Below are 24,924 nucleotides of genomic sequence, written 5' to 3'. Positions count from 1 at the left end.
CTTCCTCCCACTAATACCAACGATGGGGCACTACTGTTCCCACTGACACCAATGATGGGGCACTATTTCTCCCACTGATACCAACACTGGGGCACTATTGCTCCCGCTGACACCAATGATGGGGCACATTCCTCCCACTTATACCAACAATGGGGCACTATTGCTCCTAATGACAACAACGATGGGTTACTATTCTTCCCATTGACACCAATGATGCAGCACTATTCTTCTCGTTGACACCAACAATGGGGCACTATTCCTCCCACAGGCACCAATGATGGGGCATTATTCCTCCCACTGACACCAACAAGGGGGCACTATTCCTCCCACTGACACTAACAATGCAGTAATAGGACCCCCACTAACACCAATGATGGGACACGATTCTTCCGACTGACATGAACAATAAGACATTATTCCTCCCACTGACACCAAGGATGGGGCACTATTCCTTTCACTGGCACAAGCGATGGGGCATTATTCCTCCTCCCAATAACCACAGGTGTTAGGCCATTTTTTACTCCCACTGTTCACCAACCCTGGAGCATATATATATTCTTCCACAGAAATGTTAGAACAACTGCTAGTAAAGTGACTCAGTAAGCTGACTACAATGTAATAGATCCCCATTCCCAAACTAATTATGCCCTGTGGGCCAACAGATACCATGGATGGTTTCAACCCAACCACCTTACGCATGAGAGCACATCCAGCTCAGCGTGGTCAGTTTTTTGGCTGTGCTGGAGAACAGCCTGCCTGTCATCCAATGGCCAAGATCTGTGCTGACATGACTCCCTGCACAGCTCTTTAATAGAAGATCAGTGTACTGCTGACATTCCCCCTTGCAGCATCCACCCCCAACTCTCTAAAGCCGGTCATATGTATAGATCAAAACTCTGCCAGTTCAGCAGGGACCAGCTGAATATCAATCCATGTATAGGCAGGGAGGTTTTACAGAAGTTGATCTACTGACTGATTTATGTACAGCCAACCTGTCGGATTTTCCCTGCTTGATCAGAGCTGCTGATGAGTGTATTCTGACAACGGGGAAGTCTCCCCACTGTAAGAATACAATATCCCAGTGGGAAAGATTCCCCCATGCATCTCTAATATGTGGATGGGGGAATCAAGTCAGTTTTTTTTTTTTTTGTTCAACTAGCGGGTGAACAAAATGTATCGTCTATGGGCTGCTTAAGTCTCTTATGCAGCAGAGAATATAGGTCACATGATCACTTATAAAAAAGAAAAAGGTAATTTATAATTCTTTTATATCTATACAGAAATGTTTTGCATTGTATTTCTATTTTAAACTAAATGGGTTCTTATACAAGGTGAGGGTTTACATATATTTTAAGAATCTCAGTATTTTTGTATGGGTTAAAACAAAACTCTAAATGTATGAATTAGATGTAAATATTTTTTCACTTACTTGGCTGTTTCTTCAATGACAACAGGAACATCTGCACATAGTTCTAACTTTATTAAATGTGTTGTTTTTGGCTCCACAGTACCACTGGTTGGGGTTATAATAATAGGAATGGTTCCACTGTACTTTATTTTGAAAGTACCTATTAAAATATAACACCAATATTAACATTGGTATACATTGTAAATTAACCCATACAATCTGTTTATAGTATAACAGAGGTAGTGTAGCAAATAGACTGCAATATGAATACAATGCAACAAAGTTGACATGCAATTATGACAAACAAATGACCAAGAGAGAAAGTTACAAACATTTTGGAAAAGTAACCTCATAAGGACTAGTTTACAGTATATACAACATAAACTTGTTCATAGCAGACATTCACTGAAAGTCAAAAGCCACCAATAAAATGGATGATGTGATTCGAACTTGAGCACAAAGAGCTATACTGGGTCAAACAATATGTGGTTACCTATTAGCCCTACTAGACAGAAATAAATTAACTTTATGTAATCTGAGATACTTGAAGCTTATATACTCTTACAAGCCCAGATGTATGATGTATACACATCCAGTACACCATCCCTATTGTGACCACCCCCATTCCATGCTCTTTCCCTTTCTTTTGATTCCAGATCCTGGTCCAAATATGCCTTAAAATTGACATCATGACAAAAATCGAAATAAAAAATATATGCCCTAATTTCCTCTCAAAGCTTTCTCTGTATGCACATTTCAACATTACCCCAATCCCTTAAAAATCATGATAATCATACTTATCCATTTGATAGTTTACCATTGGAAAAAATGTTTCCTTATGGACTTCTTGTTTATTCACTTGCACTAGCCCCAGCTTGTGACTGCACAATAAAAAGTGGTATCAGAATAATAAGGTCATTACGGTCAGAGATGAACGAATGATGGAAGATCTTCTATATTAGTGACTCAGTAGAGTGGAGCCCATTAGTCAGCCAGCACAAGATTTAATTCACGTAGCATATTAATGAACTAGTAAAATGCGGTTCATGATCTGTTTACCAGTTTACTAATTGCAGAATGCACAACAAGCCACCATCATAAAGGAAGTTCTAATTACTAAATGCTTAAGACAGTTGATGGGTAGGGGTTCATTGCTACCTAGTACTATTATAGTAATATAACTTTATAGTAATTAGATTTATCTCTAACCCTCTACCTTTACTTATTTGTACCTTCCACTTTACATATTCATACATTTATGTCTGAATTCTATACTCTGTCTCCTGTAAAGGCAGGCAATAAGCTCATGCTCAATAAAAAAATCAGAAGGTTTTTGACCTTTTTAATGGAGATATATACACTGCTCAAAAAAATGAAAGGAACACTTTTTAATCAGAGTATAGCATCAAGTCAATTAAACTCCTGGGATATTGATCTGGTCAGTTAACTGAGCAGAGGGGGTTGTTAATCAGTTTCAGCTGCTTTGGTGTTAATGAAATTAACAACAGGTGCACTAGAAGGACAACAATGAGATGACCCCCAAAACAGGAATGATTTTAAAGGTGGAAGCCACTGACATTTTTTTCCCTACTCATCTTTTCTGACTGTTTTTCACTAGTTTTGCATTTGGCTAGGGTCAGTGTCACTATTGGTAGCATGAGGCGATACCTGGATCCTACAGAGGTTGCACAGGCAGTCCAACTCCTCCAGGATGGCACATCAATATGTGCCATTGCCAGAAGGTTTGCTGTGTCTCCCAGCACAGTCTCAAAAGCATGGAGGAGGCAGTTATTCTAGGAGAGCTGGACAGGGCCACAGAAGGTCCTTGACCCATCAGAAGGACTAGAATCTGCTCCTTTGTACAAAGAGGAACAGGATGAGCACTGCCAGAACCAGACTTCATGAGGGTGACCTGAGGGCACGACATCCTCTAGTGGGCTCTCTGCTCATTGCCCAGCACCATAGAGCTCGATTGGCATTTGCCACTGAACACCAGAATTGGCAGGTCTGTCACTGGCACCCTGTGCTTTTCACAGATGAGAGCAGGTTCACCCTGAGCACATGTGACAGATGTAAAAGGGTCTGGAGAAGGCGTGGAGAATGTTATGCTGCTTGTAACATTATTCAGCATGACCGTTTTGGTGGTGGGTCAGTGATGGTCTGGGGAGGCATATCCATGGAGGGACACACAGACCTCTAAAGGCTGGAAAAGGGCACCCTGACTACCATTAGATATCGGGATGAAATCCTTGGACCCATTATCAGAACCTAAGCTGGTGCAGTGGGTCCTGGGTTCCTCCTGGTGCATGACAATGCCCGGCCTCATATGGCGAAAGTATGCAGGCAGGCAGTTCCTGAAGGATGAAGGAATTGATACCAATGAATGGCCCCCATGCTCGCCTGAACTAAATCCAATAGAACACCTCTGGGATATCATGTTTCGGTGCATCTGACCATGCCAGGTTGCACTTCAGACTGTTCCACATCTGGAAGGAAATACCATTTTGAGCTGCTGCAATGAAATTTCAGCAAAATGGACTAGCCTGCTGCATCTTTTTTTCACTTTGATTTTTGGGGTGTCTTTGAATTCAGTCCTCTGTAGGTTGATAATTTTAATTTCCATCAAACAATGGGGCATCCTTACATTCCTAACCCTTTCCCAGTCCATATCAGTATAGATATCCAGCATGACATTTTTTCCCATTGAGATCTGATGCGTTTTCAAAGTATTCCTTTAATTGTTTTTGAGCAGTGTATATATATTTCCTGGACCTCCCCATGTTAGCCTACCACGGGTCAGCTCCACCCTCTCTGACCCCTCCAGGACAACCTCTTTCCTAGTCCATAAGAGCGGCTGTTTCCCCTCACTCAGCGTTCTGTTTTCGTCCTCGCTCCAGACACCTTGAAAAAAAAAAATCTCTCTCCTATGGCCTTCACAGGTTCAGCCTCTCCTGGGTAAGAAGACCCCTCGTTTGGGCTGTAAACCCCCCTGTGCAGTGGGTTCCCTTGGCGCGGGGATTGTTATGCTGCAGAATAAATTACTGCACATTGATTATGCCACCCTACAGCAGTTCTTTCCATGGAGCAGTATAAAGTAGTGCTGGGAAGGTGGGGTGACTTACCTGTGCATAGATTGGCTGACATTTGTAGTCCCATATCTCAGTACGTCTGTGGGCTGGCTGGCACTTGTAGTCCCATATCTCAGTAGGTCTGTGGGCTTGGCACTTGTAGTCCCTTATCTCAGTATGTCTGTGGTCTGGCTGGCACTTCTAGTCCCATATCTCAGCATGCCTATAGGTTGGCTGGCACTTGTAGTGCCATATCTAAGCAGGTCTGTGGGCTGCCTGGCACTTGTAGTCCCATATCTCAGCAGGTCTGTGGGCTGCCTGGCACCTATAGTCTCACGTTTCAGCACATCTGGGCTCTGCCTGGGGCTGGTAAACCCCCCATCATGGTAGCAGCGTTTGTTTTGGCTACAGAGCAAGCTAGGTCGTACACGTGCAAAGGCGGCGGGCGCTGGACTTCCTGGGTTGCCATGGAGCTCCCAGGACACTCTGTGACACAGGAAGCTACTACCTTATCTAGAGGCTGTCTTTCTCTCTCTCTCTCTCTCTCTCTCTCTCATGTTGCAGCTCTGTGGCTACTGCAGATGCTGCTGTGTCTCTATGAGCTCCACCTGTTTACCTAATCACTGCTGCTCCAGCCTAGGTCCTTCTGCTGTTCTGCTCCCTGTAGGTCACAAGCACATGCATTATGGATGCATGCACATGTATTATGACTCTGAGATGTGGGTTAGGTTATATCCCCCCTTAGGCTATTGCTAGAGCTCCACCTTCCAGAGCTGAAGATCTACCAGAGATGTATTTTTTTTGTTATTTATTTTATTTTTATTTTTTTTTCTCTTTCCCTGCTTTATGGAATTGTCGTTTTTATTTTATTTATTTTTTTGCTACTTTTTAAAAGAGTGCTACCTGCGTACCTTTTTGGCAGAAAGAAGACCCCAGCGTGGAATAAAGCGTCCACCAAGAGCCCGGTCCAAAGCACTGTCTCCTGTTGTCCAGGACAAGTAACTTCACCAAAACAGTCCAGAATGGATTAAACATCCACCAAGTGGTGGTTCTAGGACACCGTTGCCAGTGGCCCATTGCAGTTGTATAAATGGAACAAGGAAAATAACGTCACCAAAAAGCTTCTAAGAAGAGTAAATTCTCTGGCCAGCACAGAAAAGAGTCTTCTAGCTCTTCCAAAGCCTCTTCTCCAACCCACCCTGAAGTGGTGGCTTGTTTGGGCTGCTCAGCTGAGGCACTGCCCGGCAAATTTGTGTGCACATCCTATCTTAGGTAGGGGGCACGTGACAAAGCTGCAGACACGCAGCAAGTAAAATTGTAAATTAGAGAAGCAGAAAAAAGAGTTCTCCACCCAAAAAATTAAATGTCCATAACAGAGTTTCAAAATTATACCCATTTTGTCAAAGGGATGGAGAATTATGGAATATAGTTCCCAAAGTAGACGCCTCTTTACAGAGATTGGCCTGCCACATAACACTTCCACTTGAAGGTTCAGTGTCTTTTAAGGATCCAATGGACAGCAATATTGACACAGATCTGAAGAGGATGTACACTGTGGCGGGACCATCCCCTATGGCCCTCAGAGTTTGGGTGGCAGAAATCATGTATACAAAACGGTGATATTACAATATATTTTTATTGCCAATCAAACACAGTCATACTGGGTATCCTTATCATGTAATTCATATTTTGATGTTGATGCTGTACTATGACTTTGGATGATGTATTGTATGTCTATGTGCTAAAACAATTATTTGACAAAATAAAAAGTTTGTACTTTTTTATAAAAAAAACTCTTTTAGTATATATTCAAGCCTTTAAAGTCCCAAGCTTTATAGGGGGTCCCTTTCTTCACCTATTTTACATATACAATGTATATACATACAGCACACACAACCAATTCATAAAGTTCTTGTGCTATTTTTTGAATAAATTCCAGTGAAATACTTTGAGTTAAAGAGAACAAAATCAGAGTGAAGCTCTCAGTGGTACAATTTATGCATTCCAGTATTGTCTTCATTTTGGCAGCTGTAATGTAAGTTCCTACAGATGTAGTTAAGAGTGTAAAGAGTAGACCCCAAGTTTATGTACTACAGATTCCCCAGTGTTTAAAGCAGAAATACCGGACACTGTGCACCATAAGCGTGAATCATTAATCAATTTCATTTAATGTCCAAATGTGAAGTACACTATAAATAATCCTATGAACTGAGGGAAGATTGAAAGCTGAAATGTCATTGTGTTAAAGGTGTAACAGCTTTCGTAAGTAAGCTGACAGCATTATAATTTTAATGTCAATGAAGCAGTGATGCAAAAAATACACAGCTTCATGTTACGAATTAACTCTGGAAAATGTGCACTCCAATAGCATACTCCATATGGCATTGTTTATACAGTATGTAAAGCAGACAAAACAACATTACTAATAATGTTTTCCAAAATAAGGAATTTAACAAAACAAATTAAAAAGACAGAATACATTAACAACTACATTGTATGCATTAGATATCAGATCTTCATTTTTGTTTTGGCTTCATGGAAGCAGTATGCCCAAAATATGGAGGGTGCAAAACGTTGCCAGGCACAAATGGAGCAAGTATATTTTAAATGTCTAAATGGAAAACACACACTGATTAGGAAATGCAAGAGCACACGATATGATAATAATGTTGGAGTCAACATTTTGTCATAGAGATCAGACAGATGTGGTTGTCCAGAATGCTACAGGCTGTTTTTAGGCTGAGAAAGTGTTGTACCCTCTATGACTACCTCTATCTACATAACTGAGAATAAAGTGTGTAAGTACTACACAAACAACACAAGTGATGAAACAATTCCTTGTGGAGACCTGGATCACCAGTGATGTATCATAATGGATGCAAGTATGTGTGGGGTACACGGGTCTTGAGGGAAGGGCAGCCCACTGCACCCTGTCACACACTGAACAGAGGCAGTAATCCATCACATTTTATTAGCAGGACTGCATCCCCTGTTGCTTTTAACCTCCCTGGAGGTATTCCCGAGTGTAGCTCGGGGTAAAGTTTCAGCACCACAAGCGGTAACCTCGAGCTACACTCGGGAATACCCTGCAGCGTCGCTCCAGGATCTCTTCTTCACTTACCTTGTTTTTCGCTCCTGCGATGTCCCCCCTGCAGCGTCTCCGGCAATGTCCTTTGGCCGATGCCGGCATCTGTCTTCCGGGTTCCGTTCCCTGCAACATCAGGACATACGGGAACGGAACTGAAGGGAAATTTAAAAATGTCAAAAAGTGACATTCACTAAATACACTAAAATCACATATTAAAACATTACTGTATCAAACCATTTCACATGCATTTTGTCCCGAGTGCTTTGACCTGTGCCCTGCCTGCATTTTTACTGTTCTTTTTGCCTTGAAACTGAGAAATGTCCATGGTGTCCAAAAAGCGTCCCTTTAGGTCAAAAGCAGTTTTAGACCAGCTAGAGAACAGCGATAGTAAATTAGAACCACTTGCAGAATTGAGTGATAATGATTCATGGGGAAATTCATCATCAAACACTGAAAACGATTTTGCGACTTTGCTCAGTGATGTGCGAACTTGGCGCTATATTTCAAATTTCAGTGTTTTTGGTTTGATTATTTTATTGAACTAACTTTATTATTATTATATTATTTTTTTTTATGATTGTTTATTAAATTATAATTTATGATTTCATATTTCAAATTTTAACATACCCGGGATGTTTACTAGACTCTTGTTCGGACAGATTTCAGTGAGTTATTCCTAAAAATTACAGGCCCACAATAAAAAAACTACATATTTCCATGCAAAAAAATGTACCACTTTGAGCACAGAAATACTGACATAATCAGACCGCTAGGGAGGCTACGGATAAGCTCACCTTTGGGAACATGTTACATGTTCCACCAGTTTTTAGAAATCTGTGAATGAATGAACTCCAAGTCCCGACAGCCTTTGTGGCTGTTGGCTTGTAGTTCTCAATGAACTACCATGGCGTTGTGGAGCACCGTGGTAGTTCATTTGCTCTCCTGTCAGTATATCTGCTTGCCTGTTCGTCCTGTAGGAGCTATACTGACAGATCTGCAGGAGACCTGCATGGCGCCAGCAATCTGGCAACTTTGACATGTGTTAGCAAAACCGTACATATCATCACAACTACTTTGTGCATCCAGGTGGATTATACCTTGTTTTTTCAGGATAAATTGGGCTTTCATTTGGTGGTAAATGGTAATGGATATGTCCTGATTTTTTTTTTTATTACCAAAGGACAACTGGCCCAAAATAGTAAAAAAAATTTTTTTTAAATTTAGCTGTATATTTCTTGCTACCACTATAACCTACCACCAAAGAACAACCCAAAATAATTTCTCCTGCTCCTGACGATTGCGATGATACACATGTGTGTATGTTAGTTGTCGTTTGTAACCAGAAACAATAGTGTGCAATTTGCTTTTTTTTTTTCCTGCCACTAACTGACAAAGATACTAATTATAAAAAAAAAACCTGACCAAAAAAAAAACACAACTGACCCTGACCATGACTCTTGACCCTGACCTTTGACTCTGACCTTGACCCAAACACTAACCCTGGCACAGACCTAGATTAAACCTTGATCTATGTATTTTGTTTATTTTTTTATTATGTTTGTTTATTTATTGTTTAAACACGCTTTTCTTTCTCTCTGAAAGGACAGAGAGTTACACTGTATACAATGTATAACTCCTGCCATGTTTGTGAAGCAAAGCAAAACAGCTGCAACATGTGTACAGCCCCAGCCACTGCCTTGTTAGCTAAAGGGAGAGTGGTATAACCACTGCCAACCATGTGTGAAAGAGTCCTGATTGAGAAAAAAAAGCAGATATACAGAGTCATATGGAAGGAGTAACCATTGCATAGATACCACTGGAAGTAACCTCTGTACATCCCTCTGTGCTTATTGTCTTTCACCCCTTCTCTCTCTTTTACCGTGACTTCCCCCCTCCTCCCTCTACCCCTCTGCCCACCATCTCTCTCCCTCCCACCCCCTTATTCCTCATTCCCCAACCTTCTCCCACTCCTCCTGCCTGCAACACTCTGTACATTGTGCTGTATGTTACTTGTCTCCCTGGTGCCAGGGTTCGGCATGTGGTGGACCGGCTTGATAAATTACTGAGAGGGGCTGGGCATGACCCAGCTGTCTTGGTTCATGTTGGGACCAATGACAGAATACATGGAAGATGGAGGCTCCTTAAGAATAAATTTAAAGAACTAGGCTGCAAGTTGAAGGGAAGAACCTCCAAGGTGATATTCTCTGAAATACTGCCTGTGCCATGCGCAACTCAGGAAAGACAGTGGGAGATTAGAGAACTCAATGCATGGCTGAAGACCTGGTGTAAGAGGGAAGGATTTGGGTTTGTAGAGCACTGGGCTGACCAGGGGCGGACTGACAACTCATGGGGCCCCTGGGCATTAGGGGATCATGGGGCCCCTGTGTCCTTGCCCAAACTCAAAAAAGCCTATGAAAAAGGTACCAGGGGCATCTCATGGGGCCCCCTACTGACCCCGGGCCCTCGGGCAGTGCCCAAATTTCCAAATGGTCAGTCCGCCCCTGGGGCTGACTATTCATTGGGGTGCAACCTATATGCTAGAGGTGGTTTGCACCTAAATGGAAGGGGGTCTGCTGTGCTGGGGGAGAGGTTTATGGGAAGGCTGGAGGAGTATTTAAACTAGGATCGGGGGGGAGGGAGAATTAGATTATAACGGGGTAGACAGATCAGACAGCGGTCAGTACTTCTTGGTTGGTGGAATGGGGAAAGATGGGGGGAAGGCTATGGCAGATGATAAGAAGGTTCCCACGTTACAAACAACCAGTGGAATTTATACCATTTGTATGAAAATAAAACATATGCAAAATACGTGTGAACAAGGTGTCAATGATTTAAATCTGCCAAGCAAAATAGGTGAGTTGGAAGCTTTGGTGCATGAAGAGTACTATGATTTAATGGGTATTGCTGAATCTTGGCTTCATTCTTCACATGACTGGGTCATTAATATTCCTGGCTATGTTCACTTTTGGAGAGACAGGGTAAATAGGAAAGGTGGTGGTGTCTGTTTTTATGTGAGAAGTGATCTCAGAGCGAGTGTGAAAGAGGACCTAGTTGATGGAGAGTGTGATGAGGCTTAAGTATTATGGGTGGAACTGTACACGGGGGTGCATACTACAAAGGTAATCATTGGAGTTTGTTATAGGCCTCCCAGTGTTAATGAGGAGGTGGAGACTCAGCTCCTTGCACAGATCAAAAGGGCTGCAAGGGCTGGGACAGTGATAATAATGGGGGATTTTATCTACCAGGAAATTGACTGGAGTAATTGTACTGCAGGAACAGTTAAAGGGCTAAAATGTTTAAACCTACTACAGGACAATTTTATGGTACAGTTCATAGAGGCCCCTACTAGGAATGATGCTCTGCTGGACCTGGTAATCTCAAACCTTGCAGAGCTTATTATGAATGTCCATATAAAAGAACATCTGGGTAGCAGTGACCATAACATGATTTCATTTATTGTTAGCTGTAAACAGCGAGCACATACAGGAAAAATATGCTCAATTTTAAGACAGCTAATTTTCCAAGGCAGAGAGCTGCTCTCCAAAACTTAGACTGGGAGGGAATATTGGCATCAATGAACACAACACAGAAATGGGAGTTCTTCAGACTGTATGTGAACACACTGCAAAAGACTTTATGTAAACACACTGCAAAATATATTCCCCTGGGCAACAAGTTTAAAAAGCTAAAAATCAAACCTATGTAGCTAAAGTTAAAAAAGCTATAGATAATAAGAAAATAACTTTTATTAAATATAAAAATGAAGAGACACGATCATCGTTTAAACATTACAAAGAATATAACAGAATATGCAAAAAGGAAATAAAGGGAGCAAAAATTGAAAATGAACAGATTGCAAAAGATAGCAGGACCAACCCCAAAAAATTCTTCAAATATATTAATAGTAAAAGGGTCCGGTTCGAGCATGCAGGCCCTTTACAAAATAATCTAGAGTGGGTGACTGGGGACAAAGAGAAGGCAAATGTATTAAATACCTTCTTCAGCTCTGTGTATACAAAGGAGCATGGGGGAGCTCCTGTCCATAATGTGCCTGGTATTGACACAGCTCCAGATGATCCACATTGGTTCACAATTGATATGATCCAAAAATATTTAGACAGAATAAAGGTGAATAAAGCACCTGGACCAGATGGCATACACCCACGGGTCCTTAAAGAATTGAGCTCTGTCATTTCAAAGCCATTGTTTCTAATTTTTAGGGACTCTTTAATGACTGGCATAGTACCACTGGATTGGTGTAAGGCCAATGTGGTGTCAATATTTTGAAAAGGGGTCAACATCTTCACCAATTAATTATAGATCTGTTAGTTTAACTTCTATAGTTGGGAAGATACTGGAGAGTTTAATAAAAGACCACATAGATGAGTTCTTGCTGGAAAAAAATATTTTAAAGACAGACATTGTCAAACAAATCTGATTTCTTTTTATGAGGCAGTGAGCAAAACCTTGGACAGAGGTGTAGCGGTGGACGTGGTATACTTGGATTTTGCTAAAGCGTTTGACACAGTTCCCCACACGCGGCTAATGTGTAAGGTAAAATCTACGGGCTTGGAAAAATCTGTATGTAAATGGACAGAAAACTGGCTAAAAGGTCGTATTCAGAGAGTAATGGTTAATGATTCATACTCTGAATGGTCTAGGGTTGTCAGTGGTGTACCCCAAGGTTCAGTGTTGGGACCCTTACTTTTTAATATATTTATAAATGATATAGGGTCTGGGATTAAAAATCCCATTTCAGTCTTTGCAGATGACACCAAGCTGTGCAGTGGAATAACATCCTTACAGGATGTCTTCAGTTTACAAGCTGACCTTAATGCAATGTTTAATTGGGCAACTATGTGGCAAATGAGGTTTAATGTTGATAAAGGTAAGGTTATGCACTTGAGGGCTAAGAATATGCATGCATCAGACATATTCTCTCTTGTATTAAAAGAGGTATAGACTCCAGAAAGAGAGATATCATATTACCCCTGTACAAATCATTAGTAAGACCTCATCTGGAATATGCAATTCAGTTTTGGGCACCAATTCACAAAAATAAACATTGGGGAACTGGAGAAAGTACAGAGAAGGGCAACCAAACTGATAAGAGGCATGGAGGAGCTCAGCTATGAGGAAAGATTAGAGGAACTGAATTTATTCTCTCTTGATAAGAGGAGATTAAGGGGGGATATGATCAACATTTATAAATACATCAGTGGTTCATATAGTGAACTCGGTGTAGAGCTATTCATCCTGAGGTCATCACAGAGGACAAGGTGGCACTCTTTACATCTGGAGGAAAAGAAATGTAATCTCCAAACACGGAAACGTTTCTTCACATTGAGAGTTGTGAAAATTTGGAATAGTCTCCCTCCAGAGTTGATTCTGGCCAGCTCAGTGGATTGCTTTAAAAAAGGCCTGGATTCTTTCCTAAATACACAGAATATAACTGTATACTAAAATTTATAAAGTTGATCTAGGGAATATCCGATTGCCTCTTGGGGGATCAGGAAGGAATTTTTTTCCCTGCGGGAGCAAATTAGTTCATGCTTTGCTTGTTTTTTTTGCCTTCTTCTGGATCAACTGTGGGTATAGAATTATAACTTTTTTTTTTTTAATGGTGAACTGAATGGACTTTTGTCTTTTTTCAGCCAGACTAACTACGTAACTATGTAATTAAGCTGTCCATAGATAGATTGAAATTCTGTCGGTTCAGCAATGACCAGCTGAATTTCGATCCATGTAAGGTCATTTTGATTCAATCTAACTACAAACGTCTGTCTAATGGGAAAGCTAGTATTAAGCTTAAACCTGCTTGCTCCCCTATTCTAAGCCTTATACAGGTGAAACTCGAAAAATTTGAATATCGTGCAAAAGTTTAATTATTTCAGTAATGCAACTTAAAAGGTGAAATATATGAGATAGATCCATTACATGCAAAGCAAGATAGTTGAAGCCGTGATTTGTCATAATTGTGATGATTATGGCTTATAGCTCATGAAAACCCCAAATCCACAATCTCAGAAAATTAGAATATTATATGCAATCAATAAAACAAGGATTGTACATAGAACAATATTGGACCTCTGAAAAGTATAAGCATGCATATGTACTAAGTACTTGGTTTGGGCCCCTTTTGCAGCAATTACTGCTTCAATGCGACGTGGCATGGAAGCTATCAGCCTATGGCACTGCTGAGGTGTTATGGAAGACCAGGATGCTTCAATAGCGGCCTTCAGCTCTTCTGCATTGTTCAGTCACATGTCTCTCATCTGTCTCTTGGCAATGCCCCATATATTCTCTATGGGGTTCAGGTCAGGCGAGTTTGCTGGCCAATCCAGCACAGTAATCCCACGGTCATTGAACCAGGTTTTGGTGCTTTTGGCAGTGTGGGCAGGTGCCAAGTCCTGCTGGAAAATAAAGTTAGCATTCCCATAAAGCTTGTCTGCAGAAGGAAGCATGGAGTGCTCCAAAATCTCCTGGTAGATGGCTGCGTTGACCCTGGACTTAATGAAGTACAGTGGACCAACACGAGCAGATGACATGGCTCCCCAAATCAACACAGACTGTGGAAACTTCACACTGGACTTCAAGCATCTTGCAGTTTGTGCCTCTCCATTCTTCCTCCATACTCTGGGTCCTTGGTTTCCAAATGAGATACAAAAGTTGCTCTCATCAGAAAAGTGGACTTTGGACTACTGAGCAATAGACCAGGTCTATTTTTCTTTAGCCCAGGTAAGACGCTTCTGACGTTGTTTGTTGTTCAGGAGCAGCTTGACAAGAGGAATGCGATATTTGAAGCCAATGTCCAGGATCCGTCTGTGTGTGGTGGCTCTTGATGAACCGACTCCAGCCTCAGTCCACTCCTTGTGAAAGTCCCAAACACTTTTGAATATCCTTTTCCTGACAATCCTCTCCAGGCTGCGGTCATCCCTGATGCTTGTGCACCTTTTTTTCCCACACTTTTCCCTTCCACATAACTTTCTATTAATGTGCTTTGATACAGCACTTTGGGAATACCCAACTTCTTTTGCAATTACCTTTTGAGGCTTTCCCTCCTTATGGAGGGTGTCAATGATGGTTTTCTGCAGAACTGTCAGGTCAACAGTCTTTCTCATGATTGTGATCCCTACTGAACCAGACTGAGAGACCTTTTAAAGGCTTAGAAACCCTTGGCAGGTGTTATGGCTTAATTAGCTGATCAGAGTGGGACACTTTGAGCCTAGAATATTGCACCTTTTCACAATATTCTAATCTTCTGAGATTGTGGATTTGGGGTTTTCATGAGCTGTAAGCCATAATCATCACAATTATGACAAATCACAGCTTGAACTATCTTGCTTTGCATGTAATGAGTCTATCTCATATATTAGTTTCACCTTTTAAGTTGCATTACTGAAATAAATGAACTTTTGCACGATATTCAAATTTTTCAAGTTTCACCTGTACTAACTACCCAGTAAATGAAAGATGTTATACCTACCTAATCTAAGGGCGCTCTAGTCCAGTCACATGATCTCCCCAATGGCCGGCTGCAGGGGAGAGGAGAGAGCAGAAACAACAGTCTGTTCAGTGAATTCACACATAGACTTGTCCACTGTCCCTCCTCTCCCATGAAGTCAACGTTGGGAGACAATCACATGACCGGACCGGAGCGCTCTTAGAATAGGTAAGTATAAGCATCTTTCCTTTAACTTTAGTTAGTATAAGGCTTAGAATGGGTGTGGGGGCTTGGATTACGCGTAGTCCTGTTTTGACTGGACTTTCACTTTAATTCAATAAATAAACATGTTATACTTACTTGTCCTGTTGTACTAGGGTATTGCACAGAGCGGCTTATGACCTCCTTTTCTGGGGTCCCCCACTGGCACTGTCTGCTTCTCCTCTTCTCTGAGTGCCTCCATAGCAAGCCGTTTGCTATGAGGGCACTCATGTGGGCACGCTTCTGAGCCAGGTTGTGTGCATTCAGACACACACAGCAAGGCTCAGCCCCACTTTTTGCTCCCACCTCACATGATTTGATTGACAGCAACAAGAAGCAATGGCTTCTGCTGCTGCCTCTGTGTCCTGTGAATAGAGAACAGGATGAGAGAGTAGCACTGCTGCAGATGAGAACATTGATGGATCAAAAGAGGAACCAAGTAAGTGTTTAAAGGTTGGGAGGGGGGTTTGGTGCTGGGAGAACTGACCATGGAAGGTTTTATACCTTAATGCAGAGAATTAATTAAAGTGGTTTAAAATCATCACATAGACCCAGTGAAGTGACTGGCCTCAGCTAATACACAGAGATTAAACAAATCCTCCTACATTTGTTGTGCCTATTTATCTGCAGCCATCTCTTCTCTACACTTCAGACAGTTCAAAGTGCAGAATTTATACAGCTTATCATAGAGCTTCCATAGAGCAGAGAGCAGGGAACTGAAGTTACACTCTGCAGAGCTCAGTGAGAAGAGCTCTGAGAGCTGATTGGAGTGAACAGACACACCCCCTCCACGCAGCACACAGGAACAGAGCTGAGGCTGTCAATCCAAGGCTGAGTGTTGGAGGTCCCCCCTGTCACCTTTTTACCTCTTGGTGTCAGGAAACGTTGTCAGAAATGACTCATGCAGATAGCAGAGGAAGGAGGCAGCAGTCAAAAATTACATTTAGTGTTCCGGATAGAAACAAGATCACACTAGAGAGGGATATGCTTTGTTCATATTTCATGTCAGAGGTTTTCCACCAGATAAAAAAAACTTTACGCCTTTGGAACCACTTTAACTTAGTCCTTTCAAGTAGCATTGTCAGGAATGGACTCAGCACTGGTGGTGGGACTCACCTGCCGTGTGGGCTGCAGTACCAGGGCTGACCAGCGGGTGCTCTCAGCAGCCAGAAGCTCACTCCTGCAGTCAGCCAACACCTGGGGCTGATTGCAGGAGGTGTATTTAAGGAATGCCCAGGCCTGTGATCAGTGCCTTGGTGTATGTTTCCCATGAGCCCCTGTACCTGGTATCCTGTGTTCCTGCCTAGTTGCTGACCCTGCTTTGATCCTGACCTCTGCTGACCGTCTCCTGTTGAACCCCTGGCTTGCCTGACCATCCTTCTGCCTGATCCTCTGTACCGTGCTGCCCGTGAGTTACTGAACCCAGCGTGTGACCCTGACTATTCTCTGCCTGCTCCTCCGGTACCTCACTGCCCACACGTTGCTGACCTGGCCTGCTTGACTACGCCTGATGCTACCCAGACGATCCATCCATCCCGCATGGATCCAGTCACTACTGTCCAAACCTGCCAGCCCCTTCACATCAGGCTTTCCCCCGGTACATACCCTCGGCGGACCCCTCTACCACAGTTGGGTGCACTCAGGGGCCGCGACCTGGTCTCAGTCCTGCACCAAGTCCATCCCCACAATCAGGGGCTCTGGTGAAAAGGGAGACTGGGGCTTAGACTCCGCGCCCTGGGGAATCCTGTTCTGTGGGTCACTAGAGATCCCGCCGGGCGGTGCCTGACAGTACCTTACGGCCTGCCTGACCATTCCACCTCTCCAGCCTGACTACGCCTGTGTTCCTGAAGCCTGCTACTTCCCTGTGTCAGTCCACACATTTCTGGTCATACCCGGATCCCTAACAGAACACCAAGGCCAATCCTGACCAGAAGTGGCCACACAGGGAAGCCATCTTGGCTTGTTGTTTGTGGAGGATGCATCCTAAGGAGGTTGAGTACTTGTCTCTGCTAGTCTTGGAAGACAGAGTATACGGCTATCAGATTCTGAAGAAGTATGCCAGGGATCAGCTGCTAGAGTGCATGCAGGTTGCTCATTCACTAGTGGATCGGGGCATGGAGTTTTCTGAGGTACAACCATTGATCCAGGTTTGTGCTGAGTTGGCTCTGTCCAGTACTCCTGAAAGCAGGGATGACTTTTTTCCCCCATTTAGTGCAGATCAAGTGGAATCACTGGTATGGTTGTTGGAGGATGATCCGGATTGCTTCCATAAGCATTATGCAGCTTGTCCATCACATGTGCTTGTGGATTGTATAAACGCAGTGCAGTCTTTGTTCAACCGGTATTACAGATATGGTCAGATTTGTTACCCCCAGCCTCAGTCAGCTTGCAACAACCCAGTCCTGCTTCTAATCTATTTCTGCAAAGCTCTATTCCTGCATTCCCAACAGCACCTCCAGTTCCAGCCCAGTATACCCTGCTATCAACCACATGTCAGAACCCTGTTCCCACTCGCTGCACCTATCCTGAGTTTAATCCTGTAAAGAAGCCCTCTGTAGCAACTGCTCCTTCCTCTGTTCCATCCTCCAGCTCTTCTCTGTCTGCAGCTGCTCCATCTGTTTACAGACCTGCGTCTACTTACAGTGCTCCAGTAACTAAAACCAGGAAGAAGCGAAAATTCTTTCCAACCAGTACCATCCTGCCAGTATCCAAACCAATCAGCCTGCGGTCTGAGAACCCGCCTTCTGTTCAGCCTGATGCCCGGATGCCTGATGACCCAGTGCACGCTACCCAGCTGGATGATCCTACCTGGCCTGATGACCCGATCCAGCCAGATGACTCGTTGCCCGCTCTCATGCCAGATGACTCGTTGCCCGCTGTCGTGCCAGATGACTCGTTGCCCGCTGTTCTGCCAGATGACTCGTTGCCCACTGTTCTGCCAGATGACTGTGTGCCCGCTGTTCTGCCAGATGACTCGTTGCCCGCTGTTCTGCCAGATGACTCGTTGCCTGCTGTTGAGCTTGGTGACCCGTTGCCCGCTGTTCTGCCAGATGACTCGGTGCCCGCTGTTCTGCCAGATGACTCGGTACCCTCTGTTCTGCCAGATGACTTGGTGCCCGCTGTTCCGCCAGATGACTCGTTGCCCGCTGTTCTGCCAGATGACTCGTTGCCCGCTGTTGAGCTTGGTGACTCAGTGCCCGCTGTTCTGCCATATGACTCAGTGCCCGCTGTTCTGCCAGATGACTCGTTGCCCGCTGTTGAGCTTGGTGACCCGGTGCCTGCTGTTCTGCCAGATGACTCATTGCCCGCTGTTCTGCCAGATGACTCGTTGCCCGCTGTTCTGCCAGATGACTCGGTGCCCGCTGTTCTGCCAGATGGCTCGGTGCCCGCTGTTCTGCCAGATGGCTCGGTGCCCGCTGTTCTGCCAGATGACTCGTTGCCTGCTGTTCTGCCAGATGACTCGTGCCCACTGTTCTGCCAGATGGCTCGGTGCCTGCTGTTGAGCTTGGTGACCCGGTGCCCGCTGTTCTGCCAGATGACTCGGTGCCCACTGTCGTGCCAGATGACTTGGTTCCCGCTGTCGTGCCAGATGACTCGGTGCCCGCTGTTGAGCTTGGTGACCCGGTGCCCGCGGTTCTGCTAGATGGCTCGGTGCCGCTGACTTGCCCAGAAGTCTGTTTACATCTATTCAGCTGACTGTTGGCTTTCTAGTGGAACAGCCACTTGAACACTTCCACACACACACAAGTGAAAATAAAATGAAACATAAACATAAGGAGCTCTCCTCTCCAAGCAGCTTCTCCCCATTACAACTTGAATCCCAGGATCAGAAGGAAAAGCCAACGTAGTTTGGAATGATTATATACATGCATAATTAGTGTACAAACTGTCCAAAAACATGGCAAAGACACTCCCTGCTGTATGGCCACACAGCTAACACATTTCACTCAATCAGGGCTTAGTCTGATTGGGTGAAATGCATCAGAGGGTCTGGTTCTAAGGCACGTACTGTTTGTGTAATGTTTGTGGTTTGTACAATAAACGTGGACATTTGTGATCGATCCATTGTGTGGTGGCTTTTCGCTCTACTCCTTAAAAAAATTAAACCTTAAAATCAATAAAAACATTCCTAAATCCTGCAAATGTGCTCATCCAGTGCATCAATGTAAAAAAATAAAAGGCAATTGCACTACACATTATAGGTATCACTGTGTGACATCAGAGTTAGAGCAATAATTCAAGGGTCAGCATTCATTGTTAACTCTAGCATGCTGACCTGTAAAGTTAGAGCAATAATTCTAGGGCTAGCATTCATTGTGAACTCTAGCCTGCTGACCTGTAAAGTTAGAGCAATAGTTCTAGGGCCGGCATTCATTGTTAGCTCTAGCCTGCTGACCTGTAAAGTTAAAGCAATAATTCTAGGGCCAGCGTTCATTGTTAACTCTAGCCTGCTGACCTGTAAAGTTAGAGCAATAATTCTAGGGCCAGCATTCATTGTTAACTCTAGCCTGCTGACCTGTAAAGTTAATTCTAGGGCCAGCGTTCATTGTTAACTCTAGCATGCTGACCTGTAAAGTTAGAGCAATAATTCTAGGGCCAGCGTTCATTGTTAACTCTAGCCTGCTGACCTGTAAAGTTAGAGCAATAATTCTAGGGCCAGCGTTCATTGTTAACTCTAGCATGCTGACCTGTAAAGTTAGAGCAATAATTCTAGGGCCAGCGTTCATTGCTAACTCTAGCCTGCTGACCTGTAAAGTTAATTCTAGGGCCAGCGTTCATTGTTAACTCTAGCATGCTGACCTGTAAAGTTAGAGCAATAATTCTAGGGCCAGCGTTCATTGTTAACTCTAGCCTGCTGACCTGTAAAGTTAATTCTAGGGCCAGTATTCATTGTTAACTCTAGCCTGCTGACCTGTAAAGTTAGAGCAATAATTCTAGGGCCAGCGTTCATTGTTAACTCTAGCCTGCTGACCTGTAAAGTTAATTCTAGGGCCAGCATTCATTGTTAACTCTAGCCTGCTGACCTGTAAAGTTAGAGCAATAATTCTAGGGCCAGCGTTCATTGTTAACTATAGCCTGCTGACCTGTAAAGTTAATTCTAGGGCCAGCGTTCATTGTTAACTCTAGCATGCTGACCTGTAAAGTTAGAGCAATAATTCTAGGGCCAGTGTTCATTGTTAACTCTAGCCTGCTGACCTGTAAAGTTAGAGCAATAATTCTAGGGCCAGCGTTCATTGTTAACTCTAGCCTGCTGACCTGTAAAGTTAGAGCAATAATTCTAGGGCCAGTGTTCATTGTTAACTCTAGCCTGCTGACCTGTAAAGTTAATTCTAGGGCCAGCGTTCATTGTTAACTTTAGCCTGCTGACCTGTAAAGTTAATTCTAGGGCCAGCGTTCATTGTTAACTTTAGCCTGCTGACCTGTAAAGTTAATTCTAGGGCCAGCGTTCATTGTTAACTTTAGCATGCTGACCTTCAAAGGCACAGTGTTGACTATCGACAATTTTGGATACTGCAGCTTGTTACCATTTCACAGGTACACAGTTTTAGCCTTGACATGCTTGGCATCAACAACTTAATTTTTTTTTTGCCAAAACGTTGGATAAAACATTGTGTTTGTGTGCATTAAAATGAAACCAGTATTAAACCCAAAAGTAAACGTTTGTTGTATTGCATTTTACTAATTCTTAGATGTCATGGCTGCATTAGATTTCTTTTGTAGGCTTTCTTTCTTCTATTTTCATCCGGTGATCCACCCAGTAAGTCTGTTATTTTTCAGCAGAACAAACTCTCCAGCAAATGCATCAGTTACAAGGATGAGACAAACCCTTTAACACTGACACGGGTGCTTACAATGATCAGCTTTTATTTATGTAAAATCTTTATGCCAAAATGAAAAAAAAACTGCTGTAACTGATTATAACGTATTAGCTGCATTTTGCCTTCAATGTGTTAGTGTATACAATTTTCCTAGTATATCTAACACTCCCCTCCCCTCAAACTGACAATACTGTTGTCCAAATGTGGACAGATCACCAGGTATAAACAAAGGGAAAGAAAGCCTAAAAAAAGAAAACTAATGCAGCCATCACATCTAATGACTGGTAAGCTGTATTGTATTGATTTATTTTGTTTTGGAATTTGTTTGATGTATTTTTTACTGAAAATATGTGTTTGATAAACAGTTGCACTAATATCACATGACATAAAAAAATGCAACTACCACCATTTTATTCTCCACGGTCTCTGCTTTACCGTGCTATATTGTTCGGGGTTTTAACTACTTTTCAGGCCTAAACTGTGCATTTAACATGTATGCAAAAAATGCAAAAATGGCTCTGGTTGAGAAAGGGTTTATTGCTTTAAATGCAAATATTCCAATGAATGTAAATCAATTTGAAGAAACTCATGACCTATAGTTTCAAGAACATTTCCACAGATCTGCAAACAACGTCTACTGAACAATTACAACTATACAAATACAAGTGACATTGACAAGAGTCTACAACTAAGAATATATAATCAGTAATAAAAATGCACTGACAATAACTAATTAAGGAGAGTCTACCATAAAGACAAAATAATTGTTAATAGAAACGCGCTGAAAATAACAATTCCTCTAGCATTTTCACATTCCAACACACCATTTAAAAGAAAGCATCTGTAGCAGAAACAATGCCTGCCTGAAAAATGACCTTGCTTCTGAGTGTTGTAGTCACAATCACATAGTTCAATTCAATTATGAACCCTCCCATTAATCACAATGCTGTGACAGTAAAAGTGCACACCTGCTAAGAAATGAAAAAAAAACAAAAAAAAACAACTGATGTCCTGTGGCCTTACTGAACTTTATCCTGTCTGGAGTTCTCCTTTAAAGTCTTATGTGTACTTTCAAGGTCAGCTCTCACCCTAGGTTCACATCTGTGTGGGTGGTGCCGCTGCGGAATCGCATGAAAATCCATGCAGCCGCACCACCCGCACAGAGAATTGCGGACCCGTGGGCAGGTGCCATTAGTTCTAATAGCAGGCTGCCCGCACTGGAAAACGCAACCGTACTGGGAACTGAGGTTACCGTGCGGGCTGCATTTTCCAAAGAAGTGCAGGGACTTTTTCCCTGCATGTCACGGGCATGGGAGTCCATTTAAATGAATGGGCTCTCGTGTCCATTCAAAACTCGGCCCGCATGGCTGCATATATGTGAACCAAGGGTCAAATGAATGGGCTCTCGTGCCCGTGCAAAACATGGTCCGCACAGCCGCACATATGTGAACCAGGGGTCAGTGTTGCAAAGCTGCAACTTATATTGATATATGCTTGATTTTTCAGCTAGCATTCTAATCTCACTCTCTCTCTCCAATCAGTGTGATGATATTGGATGTGTTGCTGACAGCTGTCCTGCCCTTCAAAAACACACACTTGTTTGGGGTTTACTGGTTTCAAGAAGCACTGTCTGATGTGAACCATGCCTCGCAGAAAAGAGCTCTCAGAAGACCTACGATCAAGAATTGTTGACTTGCATGAAGCTGGAAAGGGTTACAAAAGTATCTCCAAAAGCCTTGATGTTCATGTGTCCACGGTAAGACAGACTGTCTACAAATGGAGAAAGTTTAGCACTGTTGCTACTCTCCCTAGGCATGGTCGTCCTGTAAAAATGACTGCAAGAGCACAGCGCAGAATGCTGCATGAGGTAAAGAAGAATCCCAGAGTGTCAGCTAAAGACCTACAGAAATCTCTGGCACATGCTAACATTCTTGTTGACACATCTACAATAAGGAAAACATTAAACAAGAATGGAGTACATGGGAGGACACCACGGAGGAAGCCATTGCTGTCCAAAAAGAATATTGCAGCACGTTTGAAGTTTGCAAAAGAGCACCTGGATGTTCCACAGCACTACTGGCAAAATATACTGTGGACAGATGAAACCAAGATTGAGTTGTTTGGGAAGAACACACAACACTATGTGTGGAGAAAAAAAGGCACAGCACACCAACATCAAAACCTCATCCCCACTGTAAAACATGGCGGAGGGAGCATCATGGTTTGGGGCTGCTTTGCTGCCTCAGGGCCTGGACGGATTGCTGTCATTGATGGGAAAATGAATTCCAGAGTTTATCAAGACATTTTGCAGGAAAACGTACGACCATCTGTCCGCCAACTGAAGCTCTGCAGAGGATGGGTGATGCAACAGGACAATGACCCAAAGCATACAAGTAATTCAACAAAACAATGGCTGCAACAGCACAGAATACGCCTTCTGGAGTGGCCCAGTCAGAGTCCTGACCTCAACCTGATTGAAATGCTGTGGCATGACCTTAAGAGAGCAATTCACACCAGACATCCCAAGAATATTGCTACACTGAAACCGTTTTGTGAAGAGGAGTGGTCCAAAATTACTCCAGATCGTTGTGCAGGTCTGATCTGCAACTACAGGAAACGTTTGGTTGAGGTTATTGCTGCCAAAGGAGGGTCAACCAGTTATTAAGTCCAAAGGTTCACATACTTTTTCCTCCCTGCACTGTGAATGTTTACATGTTATGTGCAATTAAACCATGGCAACATCTAATGTTTGTGTAGTATTACGTTCAGCAGACAGTGTTCTTCTATTGTTGTGACTTAGATGACGTTCAGAGCACATTTTATGCCCAATTCATGCAAAACTCCACGTAATCCCAAGGGGTTCACATACTTTTTCTTGCAACTGTATATATATATATATATATATATATATATATATATATCACACTGTATATATATATGAATAAAAAGAATATACAGTATTTCTCAATTTTAGGCATGTTTATTGTATGAGAGTTATCTCTGATGAAGACGGGGAGAACGGGAGAGAGTCTGAGGTTGTGCAAACACATCCACACAGGTATTCGTACATACACAGTAAGGAGTGAAGCACAGTCTCCTTTCTTTGGGCCTGTGCTAGAAAGCATTACAAAACACCATTAAACATTAAAAGCAACTCACAAGGGAATGAATTGCAGCTGTTGCTGCTGTGTTTTGTTAGGTTGGGTAATTCCAAAGAATAATATATTCTGTCTATTCTATATGTACGGTAAGACACATGCACCGGTAATACAACAGTGATGTGACAGGGAACACAGGTATCCCTTCATATTATCCTGTTTCAAGCAATGTTAAAGCTTTAATGGGATTCATCTGTAGAAAAAGGAGTGTACAGAAGGGGATAGCTATGTAGGCTGGAGCTCACATGGACCAGGAAACTAGCAGGGCTTGGAGTCTTCAAAGATCTCATCACTGCTTTCATTTTTAATTAAACCGATTTGATGGAGCCAAAAAATACCATCATGCACCACTCTCTTGTTGTTTCTGTTCTGCAGTTAGCAAAATGAATACATGCATTAGCAGCAATGTATTCTGGTTTTATAGCAATTTTATTGCTGCCACCTTCTGGATTTCTGGAGAAACCACAAGTCACTGAATTATGCAAGCTAATATCAAGTTACAATATATACGTGTTTTTGATTTGTTTATTTGAAAATACTGGATGGAAGGATGTTCCTGTTTTTTCTTTCACTCTTACAGATAATATATTTTTGTATGAAGCACTACAGGGGACAATTTACTATTGTAGCCTGCAGTTTTAATGGTAATAGCCACATTTCCCCTGTTCCCCATTAATG

The 24,924-nt window shown here is 42.8% G+C and overlaps 1 protein-coding gene across 1 annotated transcript in view; it reads right to left on the bottom strand.

Annotated features, from left to right (window-relative positions):
• Positions 1-24,924, bottom strand: part of CFAP47 (cilia and flagella associated protein 47) — a 772,366-nt gene that overhangs the window by 729,851 nt on the left and 17,591 nt on the right. Inside the window, exon 5 of the mRNA XM_089653003.1 lies at positions 1,430-1,568. Coding sequence (XP_089509129.1) covers positions 1,430-1,568 — 139 coding nt within the window. The remainder of the gene's footprint in view (positions 1-1,429; positions 1,569-24,924) is intronic.

Source organism: Staurois parvus, unplaced genomic scaffold (assembly GCF_062004578.1).
Source record: "Staurois parvus isolate SC_StPar_1 unplaced genomic scaffold, SC_StPar_1.0 ptg000696l, whole genome shotgun sequence".
In the NCBI taxonomy this organism is placed as follows: Eukaryota; Metazoa; Chordata; class Amphibia; order Anura; family Ranidae; genus Staurois; species Staurois parvus.
This window is presented reverse-complemented; position numbering and strand designations above follow the sequence as displayed.